Genomic DNA, 14,244 nt, shown 5'->3' with positions numbered 1-14,244 from the left:
ATATAATTTGGATGCTTTGGGTTCTAAGATGAAATTTAAATATGGACTAGTATTTAGTAGTGGTAAAATAATTATCAGCTATACTATTAGGCAGTCCATCTTAGAGGAAAAAGATTTAAATTTTGCTGAAAAACATTTCTGGAAATTATGAGGAATAAAGCTTGCTCTATTGTTTCTGGGTTTTCTTTATTTTATTTTATTTGTTTCTTTGAAACAAGACATTTGGTTTAGGCTACTTACTGAAGTGGAGAAAAATTAGTGTTCAAATTCTGGGATTTCTTCAGAAGTCTAAAATATTGTGACTTTTCTTTAAACACTAGTTATGGAAGAAGAGCAATTTAAGTGAAATCCTAGCACTTTTTAAGTATAGAGTGCACAGTTTTCAGAAAAAAAATTGAAAAAATAATCCCAAAGATCTTAGAAACCAAATGTAAATGGAAAAGACTGCATACATTCCTCCCCTAATACTGATGGAAACCTGGCTCAATGATGCTGCATTTTGAAAAATAGTGATGCTGTTTTATACTATGATCCTGTGCTTTCTTACCTGTTTTCTCTGCATTTGACAATTCAAATAGTGCTGGAAGAACAGTTGTTGCAAACTCAACTTTTAGAACTAATTTTGAAGTGGAAACAAGGCAAAGTTCTTTGCCCGGTTCTTTTATGTTGTGGTACAAAATTATGTGATTTACATGAAATGAAGATAACCTAATTGAGGAAAAAAAATATCTCTCAGGTTGAGACTTTTAAAATTAATGAAGTAAAAGCACAAAAACCATGATCTGAGTTTTAATGGTTTTCTTACAGCTTGCTAGTGAAATTGAAATGCAAAATGATCTGGATGATGTTCAGTTGCTAGAAAAACAGTACCAAGAAAGATTAGAAGAAGAAATTGCAAAGGTATTATTTTTATTTTGTTATTTTAAAATATATTTTAAAAATATTGTCACTTTCATTTGCCATTTCTGACAATTCAGATAGTTGCAACAATATAGCTGATTCTGAAAGGAGAAAGTCTTTAAAAAAAGATTTCTGAAATATTTTGTCTTTTTTTAGTTGTCTCTCCTATTCCTAACTCATAATTTCTGTTCATGTAGGGGGTGGTGGTGGTGTTTTGCTTTAATACTTCCAAAAAAATAGACAGCATGCAACCATACTTGACGTTAGAATTTATTTAGACAATCCAGAGGCTTAGAGAGTGAATTTCTCTTGCTACTTTAGGCTTAACAGCTGGTCATTTCAAAAGATTTTGCACTTAATAGTTTCACACTATTTTCTGATTATATTTTATTGTGCTTTTTAATATACTGTGTAAAATGCATACTTTTTATTTGGATCTGGTGACCTTTCTCTAAAACATGAGAACTAAACATAACATTTTATGGGTAGAGTGTATTAAATTGTTTGTGGATTTACTCACTTTTTGACTTCCAAAAATTTTTCACTTCTCTGCAGAATGAAAAATTATCTCTGCTTTCATTATATGATGGCATCAATAAAAAATAAATTAACATAAATTAAAAAAAAAAAACAAACAACAAACCCAAAGGAGTACTTCTTAAAAAGGTTTTCAATCACAGTTAATAACAATGTTATAGCCAGCACTAGATGATGATACTAATTTAAGTAATCCATGTTTCTGAAGTAGAAGTTCCATTTCTCTCATGTGCTGCCAAGAAAACCCTTCTTTATGAGAAAGCAAAGTACAGGATTTGCTAGGGTTTTGTTAAGGCCTGTGTAAGTTCAAAAGACATACTCGCATTTTCTGGAAAAGAAGAGTTAGATGTTTTCAAGTGTAACACTTCTGTATTTATTATACTACTTTTTTCACAGTTTTTGTAGCTTATGTTGTAAAACTAGAAAAGAACTGCTCACATGATTGGCAAAGGGATTGGTTTGTATTGGAAGGAGATACTTAACGATTCAAAAGTTACTAGCTTGTTGTAACTGAAACTGCAGCTATTTAATGCCAGTAGAAGTTTCTTTCTGGTCAAGTAAAATTCCTGTGCTGAGTATCAAGCAGATGGCACTGCTGTCTTTATACAGCTCAAAATTCCATGTCAGTGAAATATTTACAAAGGATGCCTGGTTAAACAGAGGAAGCTTAGCACAGCTGCACTTATGTCAGTATGCCAGGACTTTTAAAATTTACCTTATGAAATCTTTCTTAAAAAGAACTAGATAATTCTGTGCTAAATAATATATTTTAATTGAAAATAGCATCGTAGTTTATTAAACTACACTAAATACAGCATGTATTTTAAGATGTGACTGTTGATGAGATCGACAAGATGTTTATGTTCTTTTACCTTTCTGTTTTCCTATGTAAAAAAAAAAATCATAGTTCAGAACTTCTAGTACTTTTAGATATATATTATTGATGGTCAACAATGAGATTTCTTCAGCAGTAGGAGATGCTGTGAAGCATAAACTAATACAGTTTTTTTCTTATTTGTTCAGGTTATTGTGTCAATGAGTGTAACGTTTGCCAAACAGACTGAATTGTCAAGAATTGCTAGGCAGAAGGAAGAAGAAAAACAAGCACAGACTGTACATCAAGGCGGAATGCATTCTGAAATTAAAATGCAGTGTAGTGAAGAAGAGGTTAACGGCCATCTTAGAAAAGCAACAGAAAAAGACAGTAAACATGAAGAAGAATTGAAATCACTTTGCAAGGAACTCTCTGAAGAGTCTGGTGAGATCAACTCGCTTGTAGAACAGCTTCATTCTAATAGCAAGCCTGGTTGCATATTAGGACAGACCACACATGAATCAATGATTTCTGAAGAACTTTTTTCCCATGTGAAAGGGCTTACGGCAGAAGAAACACCGGTAAGCATTAAAAAAAAAAGGCGTAATTGAATAATCTTTCTAATGAATTTACAGTTCATTTCAATGAGAAAACTGCAATGAAAAAATTAAGGTGAAAAATCCGTTTAAATATTTCCCTTTCCCTTTCAAAGGGTTGACAACTTCAGACCTAAATTATCTGCCCTTATTTCCTGTGTTCCTCCTGACTTATTATGCATTATGCTGTGCTGTGAGGAAAGGAATATGACATTGAAGGAGGACTATTACATGGAAATAGATTATTCTATTTCATGGATAAAACTGTATTGCAGGCAATAAATTGTATAAAGACTTCTTGTAAGCTAGGTTATATTCTAGTGTTTATACAGGGAACAGGTTAAAAACAGTGGTCAAAGAGTTTGAATTCCTTGTGATAAAGGATATCAGCTGAACACAAAATCTATAAAATAATATGTAAAATACGTATTTAGCATTTCACAAACATGGGGTGGGGGATAAGGTGTGGAATAAATGTGGTAAAAAGCAGTCATAAATTTTGACTTCACAATTTCATCCTAAGCTTAATGTTTTTTTTAATTTGGCACTAGTTGAAGCAAAAATTACACTTTCAAATTTGTGTAACAGTTAAATATTCTGATCTTGTATTATCTTAATAGTGAGTAAACTGTAATATTCCTGTTTTGTGTGATACTGCGCTCTAAAGCTTCTCTTGTTGTACACATGCACACTCAAATGAACGTATGTCTGCCACTGCATTTCCTGTTGAGATCTCTGCTAACTAAAAGTGTAAGAGTTAACACTGTTCACAGTTATTTTAAAAAACTTGTCTTTTAAATGGAGAATAGTTCTAAGCCTGGACCTACCAAGAAGCAGTCAACAAGATAATGCTTTTGTGATAGCTACTTTATTTTGTGAAAGTATTTGCTAAAATTTATTTAAATATTTACTAGAAACTGTAATTGAACCTAAAATGCTAAAATAGTTCCAATATTTCAGTGCTGCAGTGAGATTATGGCATCAGACACAGAAACATCAAGTCAGCTGTTATTATATGAGGAACGTTTGGAAGACATGCGACAGGAGCTAGTACGGCAATATCAGGAACATCAGCAGGCAACAGAGTTATTGAGACAAGGGCACATGCAGCAAATGGAACGTCAAAAAGAAAATCAAGAGCATCTCCTAGCAGAGCTTGAGAGTCTTAAAGTGCAATTAGCTGAGGTAATACAGGGTTTGACTCAAAGAGTTAACATGGGTTGACAAGGAGACATATTTATTTATACTGTACCTCTATATATTGAGAGACATGCACATATTTACAGTTACTATTACAAAATTACATGCACACACACACATCTATTTGTGTGTGTGCATATACAAACACCTATATGCATATATGTATAAAAGGCATATTTCTTTAATCAAAGCTCAGTCAGTGATGGATCAATTTAGACTGCTGTCAACCTGGAGGAAGCCTGCAGTGCTGCACAGCAGCCAAAAGAGTGAGTGAGTGCAGATGCCATTGTAAACCATGCCACCTTCCACATATATGTCCCTGTATTTTATTTTTATGGGAGATGAAGTCCTCACTCACTGTTGGAATGAAACAAAATCTGTGGGGTTTGGTGGGAAACACCGCTGTTTCTTTGCCTTTTTAAATTCAACTTGCTGTCACTCTGCATCTATTCAAAGTCTATAGTAAGTATGCTAATGAAACTCATTAATTTATCTTAATAATTAAATCTTCAAAAATATTGTCATTTATAGACTTGTCTTCAAGGATTCCTTCCCTTGAAAGACAAACAGAATCCAGAAGAATCTGCCTTGCTCTGATTTAATTTCAACAATGTAACATTACAGAAATGCACATGGAAATAGTAATTAATGAACTCTCAAATTCTTTGATTTCACAGTGGAGTGGAGCTTTAGGTTCCTTCAGACCTTATCTAAAGGTTCAGAACAGACCTGGTTCTGTTCTGTTTAAGTTTGGGCTCAAGGAGCTGGGAAATCTAGAGCCAGCCACCTGTATCCTAGGTGTCTGTTTCTCCTAGCTGCTTCATAGGTGTATTTCTATCACTTATCCTGATAATCTTTCCTTTCAATGTATACATCCTTTTTCCTTTTACCTCTTTGACAATTTGCAGCTGCGTCTTTCATCAGAGGTTGCAAATTCCTGAAACTGAGGAAAAATGTTAAGTAGAACTTACGCTGCTGGCTTTTCTCCATTTTTTAATGCCAAGGATGGTTTATCCATAGAACCACATAGGAATGTATGCATTGCGTTTAAGCCACGAACACTTCTAGCTCTTCTGAAACAGAGCGTGTGTAGGCTTTTTATTAAAATTACTTACTTTATCTTTTTTCTTTCTGTAAAACACATACTATAGCATGTAATACTTAGAAATAAACCTTGTGATTTGTATTGTCACCACTGTGTTTCACAGAAAGCATACAAATTGCATGAAAATCTTAAAGAAAGTGTAAGATACCAAAAGTACTTATTAGCTGTATTCCATTCTAGAAATATTTCAGTGTCTTTGTAACCATTTAAAGAAGTGGACTGAAATTTTATTGTGCAAAATACGGAAAAAATTAGAAGTGACAGGACTTGCTAATACTCCGAAGCTTAAAAAATTGTGTGTGCCTCTATAACACTTCTTTCTTAGCGCATCTCAATGGAGAATGACAGCCTGGTTGCAGAGAGAGAGAGAATGCTTTTAGAAGAACTGGAATCATTAAAACAACATTCTGTACCCGGAAAAGAAAGGCTGTTTTGTGAGCTACAAAACAACAGCACACAAACAGAGGTAAATATGGACTTTGACTTTCTTGGCAGCTGTGGCATGTAAAAACAGTAAGATTAAGATTCCTTTTTGCAGCTACTCTTTTTATGTAATATACTTTCCTAAAAGATGTTGGTTATTGCTTCAACAGAGCAGGTTTAAGAATCAAGAAATGGTACTGGTAGACATAGTTTTTTACTTCAGGTAAGCAAAAGCTAGTCTAATAGCTATTTGCTCAAGTAAACTCACATTTTCATATTGCTATAGCAACACCCAACAGAAAGTAGATGGACTGTTTAATCATCATAACAAAGTTCTTTCTAATAGGACCTGACTTAGATTTCCTGGTTTGTTCTTATTTATGTTTTAGTTAATTTTTCCATGTAGGAAGTGTATTTCTTGATTTGTAATTTGATGCACAAGTTTTATTAATAAAACATAACTAATTGAGGTTTTAAATTTCATGTTCTACTGCATATAAGAAGAATATGTCGATTCTGGCATGACCAGGATTTCTGTCCTTTTTGTCTTCCCTCCCTCTGCAAAAACTTACTCAGAATGAAAATGAAAACCAAAATGATGTGAGAGAGCAGATCTTTGAGGATGAAGATGGAGGAAGAAAGCCTGATGAAACATCTTCAGCTCTTCTTTCTAAAGAAAGATGCTTAGAACAGTTAAGAAAACAAATGTTGAGAATCACGTTCTTGTTGCTAAATTAATAATATTTGTAAGCTTTATTCTGATGATGACATTTTTTATTCTAGATAACCATATTTCTAAGTTTATATACTTTAGATTAAACAATGTCTTATTTTTTATCAAGTCTAACAATGTAGTGGCATAGAGGATGAAACAAATCTTAACCTATTTTACTGTATCTTTCATATTACACACAAAGAATCATATACGTGATTTATACACATGTATTTGTATACCCGTTGCATATACATATATGAAATAAGTTTTAATATGTTTATATATAAAATACATAATTATTTTTATTCTATATAAAATAATATAATTATTGTATTTGAGAATACCTTTTGACTATTTGGTAACTTTTTTGATCTGTGTAGATCAAAACACAGATTTTGAACAATCTTTTTAATTGTTATTTTGAGAAAAGAGTTTATAATGAATACCAGGCAAATGTAGACCTCTGTTTTAAAAGAATAACTTGATAAAATACCAAGATAAAAGTACAAATATTAATAAATAGTTTGACTTCTTACATATTTTGTAAAAAGAACTGACTTTTACCACAAATGTGCTTTTAGTACTTAGGTATATGATGTGGGTTTTACTCTTATAAAAGAAATCTTTTTTTTTTCTTCTTTTTTTAAAAAAGAAATTTTACTGTGTCAACTGCAAATCTTTCCTGGTTACAAAGGTGTATAAGAGATAAAAAACACTTTGAAAGTAGGGGAAGATCAAAGGACTGATTAGTTTCTGTCCTGCAGGCGTGTTTTCCAGAAGGCTAATGAGAAACTCATGAAGATTCTTTTAGAAGTTGTGAAAACAACAGTGGCCATGGAGGAGACAATTGGTCGCCATGTTCTTGGGTTACTGGATCGGTCTGGGAAAGTCCAGCCTTCCAAATCAGCTGGATGGGACACAGAGACAGAGGAGTCAGTAAAACCCTGTATCCGTGTGGGATATGAAAAAGGTACTGTTTGTACAGTTTTCTGTTTCATAACAAGTAGCTTTCGCGTACTTACATTATATATTTAAATAACCTTAGTTTTGAAATTTTTAATTAATAAATTAAACTTTTTTAAAAAAATCTATTTTTCATTTGAATGCATATGACATCTCTGCTTAAGAGACAACATTTCAGGAGTTGTCTGGGTCATGCCCCAAACCAGTTATGACACATACCTAGGGTTCTGTTGTAAAGCCTGCAACAGAATGGGAAAGTGATTGAGGAATACAAAACTTAACAAGTTTTTGTTGAAGGAGGCGAAGAGAATGAAACATAGCTCCATGGCATCTTGCACCAACTTTACACCTTCCTCTGCACATATGGGGAATGGGAACTGGGTGTCAAAGGCTGTATCTCTACTAGTGCATTTAACGAACATAGGGATGTTGCTGGTCACTCTGGCCAGCTGATGTGGGACAGCCTGTATATATGCTTGTGAACTTTCTTAGCCGCCTAAGGAGGGTGGTTGCATGCAAACAGCCTTTCGGAAACAGTTCCAGGAACTTTCTAACTGCCAAGCCTTGCCCATCAGCTGTTTGGAGGAGTGCTAGTTGACGCAAGCCTAAAGGAGTATTTTAACGTTGTACTTAATTGCTTACCGTGTCTTAAGAAATCTCCCAGACTCTTTTTAATTTCCTGTGATTGTACTAGGGGAGCGTCCGTCCATTTCTCTTTTGGGTAAGAACAGATGCTCTGATGCTCTATCATATTGCCATTTAGGTACCCATGGTACAGAAGCCAGTGTAAGGATGTGTACATTCATCCTGGGTCTTACGGGGAGGCAATGTGCAACAGATCAGTTCAGACTAAAACACATTACACATCTGGTTTTGGCTGGAGTTTTAACTACTGTGAATGAGAAAAAGAACTGGAAGTCAAATACTACGTTTCATTATTAAAAAAGACTCTACCACAGAGTAATAATACAAATCATAAATGAAGATGAACTCTCATTCAAAATGTAGATTATTAAATATTGTTAATTCCCTCTTGGTTTAAAAATAGGTCACATTAAGCCTTGGGGGAAGTTAAGAAAGGATGTATGACTTGTAGCACAGTGACATCTCTCTCAGTTGGTTACTCAAAAGGTTATCTGTATGAAATGTACACAGCTACAGTCTAAGGATTCCTGACTTTTTCAAGCTAAAAGCACTCTTATGCCCATGTAGTACTGTTGTTTCATTAAAAAATCTCATAACTTTTGTTTTCTGCACATTTCACTATAATTAATTGTGAGGAAAATTATTTTTTGAAAACTCAGACTTTTGAGGGCTTTGCCTTTCCCCCAGATTTTAAATTGGAAAACTAAGCTGCTGACCTTAATTTTTGATACTTGTCCAGGAGACCTTAAAGATTGAGAACATCTGCTGCTGTAGTTGAAGGAATCTCTTCTTTCAAAATTGAGTATTCTTGTACTTTACTTTCGGGGTGGGAAATTAATAGAGTTTGCTTATATTAAAGCGGTTCAAAGCATCTTCAACCACTGGCAACTATTTTCCATGCAGTCTCCTAGCCAAACGGTAAAAGGAGCAATGACCAGGCTCAAAGTTTACCGGCACTTCCTTTTGTATTCTGAAGTAGTCTTAAATTTTGTGTAAACTGCATCTCAAATAAGTTTTCTATATTAAAACCAGCAGTTTATAAATTTTGTGTTCTCAGTGTTTAGTCAGAGGTGTGTAAAAAGCATTGGGGTTTTCACAACATACATTGCCCAAAGAAATAAAAATGCGTTCTGGTTAAGGCAGTGATCACAGGCCGTCACAGTTACATGTACCACAGTTACGTGGTATTACCTAGTGCATTCAGTGAACCTAGTTCATAGTTATATCATGCCAATCCACAGAACATTGCATTACATCTATGTAGAAAAACACAGTTAAGAGTAGCTTTATTTGGTATTTTAGGATGGGCATAATACAGACTTATGCCTAGCTTTCGTAATACTGCTGTCTAAACGCACAACAGGCGCTGTAATTGGAATGTATTGTTAACTTCCGGTGAAGTCTGGTGAAAGAGTACTCTCCTGAGTAGAACTATTCCGTTCTGCTAGTTGTGAAGGTTGACTGTTCTAGCTCTTGCATTTGCTATTAGTGTATTTTGAAGAGGCATGTAAGGATTCATTCTTTTGTAACAAGGCAGTTTGTTACTGTAATGCCCCCCCTTGGTATAGAGTGGTTCACATACCAGTTGTTTATTCTGGTATTCTTTTTTGCATCTTTACTTACGTTCAAAAATAGTTATGAAAGGAAGAAGAAAAGAGTGAGGATTAGAGAACACCCAAGCTTACAGTGGCTATAATGGGTGAATGTATAGTTTGTAATGTATCCCTGAGGTTGTATTCACAGTTGTTCTTTTTTTTTTTTTCTTTCAAAAATGATATAACAGCATCCTTGCTGTGTACATAGTTCTGTCAAGGCAGTCAGACAGCCCTAGTAGTAGTGAGAGTGTTTCATCAGCTGAAGTATCTGATCCATCTTCAAATGGAATTAGATGGCAAATTCTGTTAGTGTTTTCAGCAACAGGACTGTTGTTATTCATTTCCTATACTTCCACTGAATGGCCTGAGAGGACATAAGCTTTTAAAATTTTTTCCCCATTGTTTTCTGGAAGAAGTGGGTAGACACTACTTTTATATTTTAACCTGTGCGTGTTATTGTATTTTCTAACACCTAGCCAAACAAATCTTCCTTTTTAATTACTTAGGAAATTTGTAGCAATAAATTTTTACCGATAAAAATCTAATAATAAAATTAAAACATAATGTGTTTAATAAAGTGAATTCTCGCTGACTTTCTGAATGTAACCCATATTTATTGACAAGCAAAATTCAGCATACTGTTTTTGCTGAGTTTCAGCATTTTAAAAAGCTGAATCATTAAGGTCACATACTTACAACCACAAACTGATTTATAGACCATATAGAAGTTTATCTGGGACCTTGCTGAGGTTATTGGCTAGCACAGGATTTTATTTCTAGCAGAGCAAATAAAGTTCAAATGTCAGTCATAAAACATATCATTGGAAGCGAACAGCATGTGTGCAAAGCAATCCAGTGAGTTAACTAAATCTGGAGATTCGGCCGGAAATCATCATGACAGAGCCAGCAGGCTTTGCTGTTCTCCTCCCTCAGATGTTGTACCTGGGGTAGAGGGACTGCAGTAATGCAGGTTGCTCTGGACAATCCTGTGCAGTTAATGGCATTGCCTGAATGTTGCACTGTCTTACCTACTTTTTGAGCTCCTTGTTTTTGAACAGTGTACCAGAAACAAGGTAGTAAATAGCTTTATACACTGTACCACCATAATTTTGTTTTCAACTTGTAACCTCTAATCTTAATTCCTCGGTGAAATCCCAGGAGTAAACTGAGATACTAGCTCTACATGATGCAAAGTATATATTTCATAAATGTCAATTGACAGCTCACAAACAATTTCTGTACCTGAAGCTTCTGAGTAAGGACTGCATAATTAAGCACTTTTCTTAAGGCTTTGTGGGCCATAACATCTGACATGCTGAACTGCAAGCTTTGTGGCAAAAGAAACAATATGAACCTTTGTTGTTCGGGTTTTTTGTTACAAGGAGAGAGTTTACACAAGAAGACATTTTATTTGGGCTAGTTATATTCTATTTATTATTTTGTGTCAACTGAAAAAAAATAGGGGGACAGACAATTTGGTTTTGTTTCTGTTGGGGTGAGGGATTGAACAGCAGTATAAGGATTAGTAAAATGGGGTTTAGGCATTCAACTGCCAGGGGCAGTTAGTCAAACTTGACAACATTTCTATTTCTTGCTTCCACCACTGAAAATCTTCTGGAAAGATGCTGTACGAAGACGCTGTGTACTAAGACCTTTTCAGGGGAAAAAGATACGGAGATTTTTACTTTGCAGTTAAGACGACATTTAATGTGAACTCTTATTCCTAAGTGCAACTTTATAAAAATTATAATATGGGCATCTATATTTATCATTTGCCATTGATTTTTCTATTTGAGTTGCCAACCCTACAGTATAAGCAGAATTATTACAGGTTTGGTGTGCATTTGATATTTTCTGGTTTTCCTTTTTTATCTTTGCAAGTAGTGAAGTTTCTATGTCCCAAATTATACTTTAGGTGACAGCTCTCTTTTTCTTTCCTAATTTTTTATAGTTATATTTCAGGTAAATTACAATGTTTTGTTCTGAGAATTTCCATATAACAAAATTAGATTTTAACATTGATTTATTTTATTTTTATCCAGAATAAATGGAAGGAAATTACAAAAGAACTGACATAAGCAAAACAGGAGTTTAAGATCTTGTCATTAGTTCTTGGAGGCCAAAGTGTACTGCTGTGGTCACTGGCAAGAAGAAGTAATAATATTAGTGATACTATTAATGTAAGAGATATATTCCGGACCTGGCTTTTAAAAGATTACATTCTGAGCAGGGATCAATATTTTTAAGTTTTTCTCTAAAAGTTTACAGTCAGAAGTTCAGCTGATTTTGCAACAGACTGAACATTTGTCCAGTTATTTTTTATATGTTTATTTTTGTATTTGATACACAGTCATCATTGCACAATTCAGCTGTACCTCTCAAGCAAATAATTTACTAAAATATAAGGGTTATAGGACATGAATTATGGGTTACGCCTGAGAAGGAAAACAGGAACATTACATAAATAATTTGTACTCCATCAAGAAAGAATTAGATTGTGCAATAACTAATATGTCGTTGTTATATCTTGTTTATAGCTGTGCTAGTGTGATAAGGGCTTTTATTTTGTGAGATCTCTGAAGCTAAGCAGGGTCTTAGGTGGTCAGTACTTAAGATGGGTGGCCTCCAAAGAGCATGAGGTGCTGCAGTAAGTGTGTCGGTGGCTCAGTAGGGAATATGTTTTCCTTCGACTCGGTCTTTAACCAATATTTTGGCACAGCATTTGGAAATACTTCCACTGCTGGATGGCCATCTTAAATGAAGGTCCTTTCTATTCTGAAGGTATTAAAACTTCTGCATTACTATTGATATTTTGAGACACCCAGAGTCAACCCAAATTGGGTGGTGAGAAATCAGAAAGCTATTGAATAAAAAATATGAAATTGCTCATTTTGCAGCCTTCCTTTCACTCCAGGAGGATGGAATATTAGGATGTTATAGGAAAGCCTTTATGCCATAGAAACCTGTTGCAAATATTTAGTGTGCTGGCAGAAAATGACTGCCAGGGACTGCTAGGGTGACTTCACTACAGTAGTTTGTGACTGAAGTTCCAAAGTGCAGTACTCGAAAGTGCTGTTAATCCTGTGTAGATAAAAGGTGCCATGTGAATGTATATTCTATTCATCTGGGGTTTTGTCCCATTCATGCATATAGTGTGCTTCTGTTTTTTCCCTTTGGAGTGTGAAAAGAGCTTGTAACATTTTATCCCACATACCTAAAAGGAGATATGAAACAGTAATGATATAACTAGAAGAAAAAAAATTACTAAATGCATCTGCATTTTAAAAAATTCAGCAATTATATGATAGAATTAAACAAAACAAAACCTTTCTAAATTAAAATCGTTTGTTGTATGTGGGTTATATATAGAGCTGCATCCATAGTGAAATAAATGTGTAGATATTATTATCAGAATGTTTGCAGGTATAAAGGTGTAGTAAGTAAACTAGGTGGTTAATCATGCTGCAACTTGTTAAAAAAAAATAAAACATGAAAACTAGGAGTCTGACTTTCTTGCTAGGTTCAAACAACACCAACGGAGGACTTGTATTTCCAATGTTATTTGCATGCCTGGCTAAGAGGCAAGAGGAAGTGTAAGGAAATTGTATCCAACAAGAGTACTAACTACATTTTTAAAGGCAATTTGTAAAATTGACCTACTATAATTTCATTTCAATTTCTGTAACTAAACAAACTGTTCCAGTTCGGCAGTCACAATTCATGGAGTAACCAGGAACTTAAATTCAAAGATAAACCCATTATTGCGACTTCATTGCTAAACAGACATTGGCTGTTCTTAACTTATTTAGTCATACTGTTTTTTCCCCAAAATAAGGTATTTTTTTGAGAAAACCTTAACCAAAACCAACATCTATTTGTTTAAAAACCACACCAAAACATTTAATTTATTTTAAATATATTTCAGAAATATACTTAATTGAAATAAACTGTCATTTTAAAAAACTTTCCACAATAGCATTTATTTCTGACATTTCAAATCTAACGGCTTAATGACATAACACTTCATTTTTAAATGTGGATCAACAATAGTTATCTACCATAGTTATCTATCATGATGTACTACTGTATTGCTATTTCATACTGAAAGTGTGATTTTAAAACATCTCAGGAGTTTGCTGTCACTTGTCTTGCTTGAATACTGCCCTGAATTCTAAACATGGCAAATTTACTGTTTTCTAGATGAATTGCTATCAATTTAATACCGTGGGCAAACTTTGTGTCTCCTGCTTTTCAGACAGAATGGATAATGCCCTTACCCTGAACCAGACCTCAGGAAGATTGAGGAGTAGGCAGGTGCCAGGTGGCCCATCAGTAGGGACAGCTGCAGTCCCCCTGCACTGTACTAGATTTGTTCAGCTACCCATTTTCATCACTTTTCAGTTCACTAATAGTAATGTTGAATTTTGATGTTCTGTATTCTGGTCTGTTTGTCCTGAGAAGTTGTCTGAATTATGTGTGTGTCCTTCCTTTCACTCGCTTGAGTCTGTGCGTTTGAATCACTAACTTGAACAGTTTTGTGTTAATGCACACTAACGTTAGCTGGGCGTTGTTAGTGACTGACAGTGACTGTCTGGTTTGTTTTCTTTTAGCTGGTTGTATTTTAAAGACAATCTTGCAAGTCATTATTGCAAGTTATTCAAAGAAGTAAGGGTTACTGATAGTCACAAAGTTTTGAAGATGAGCCTCAGAGCCCAAAAGCATACTCAAAAGGACATCTAAAATATTCTCTG

At 34.4% G+C, this 14,244-nt stretch overlaps 1 protein-coding gene across 1 annotated transcript in view; it reads left to right on the top strand.

Moving 5' to 3' along the window:
- The window catches only part of AKAP9 (A kinase (PRKA) anchor protein 9), an 87,527-nt gene that overhangs the window by 29,003 nt on the left and 44,280 nt on the right, over positions 1 to 14,244 (top strand). Inside the window, exons 14-19 of the mRNA XM_010296234.1 lie at positions 808 to 900; positions 2,461 to 2,832; positions 3,808 to 4,032; positions 5,478 to 5,618; positions 6,152 to 6,267; positions 7,055 to 7,260. Coding sequence (XP_010294536.1) covers positions 808 to 900; positions 2,461 to 2,832; positions 3,808 to 4,032; positions 5,478 to 5,618; positions 6,152 to 6,267; positions 7,055 to 7,260 — 1,153 coding nt within the window. The remainder of the gene's footprint in view (positions 1 to 807; positions 901 to 2,460; positions 2,833 to 3,807; positions 4,033 to 5,477; positions 5,619 to 6,151; positions 6,268 to 7,054; positions 7,261 to 14,244) is intronic.

The sequence above is a fragment of the Phaethon lepturus genome, unplaced genomic scaffold (genome assembly GCF_000687285.1).
Source record: "Phaethon lepturus isolate BGI_N335 unplaced genomic scaffold, ASM68728v1 scaffold361, whole genome shotgun sequence".
NCBI classification, from domain to species: domain Eukaryota; kingdom Metazoa; phylum Chordata; class Aves; order Phaethontiformes; family Phaethontidae; genus Phaethon; species Phaethon lepturus.
Note: the sequence above shows the minus strand (reverse complement) of the source record. Positions and strands in the feature narration are given on the sequence as shown.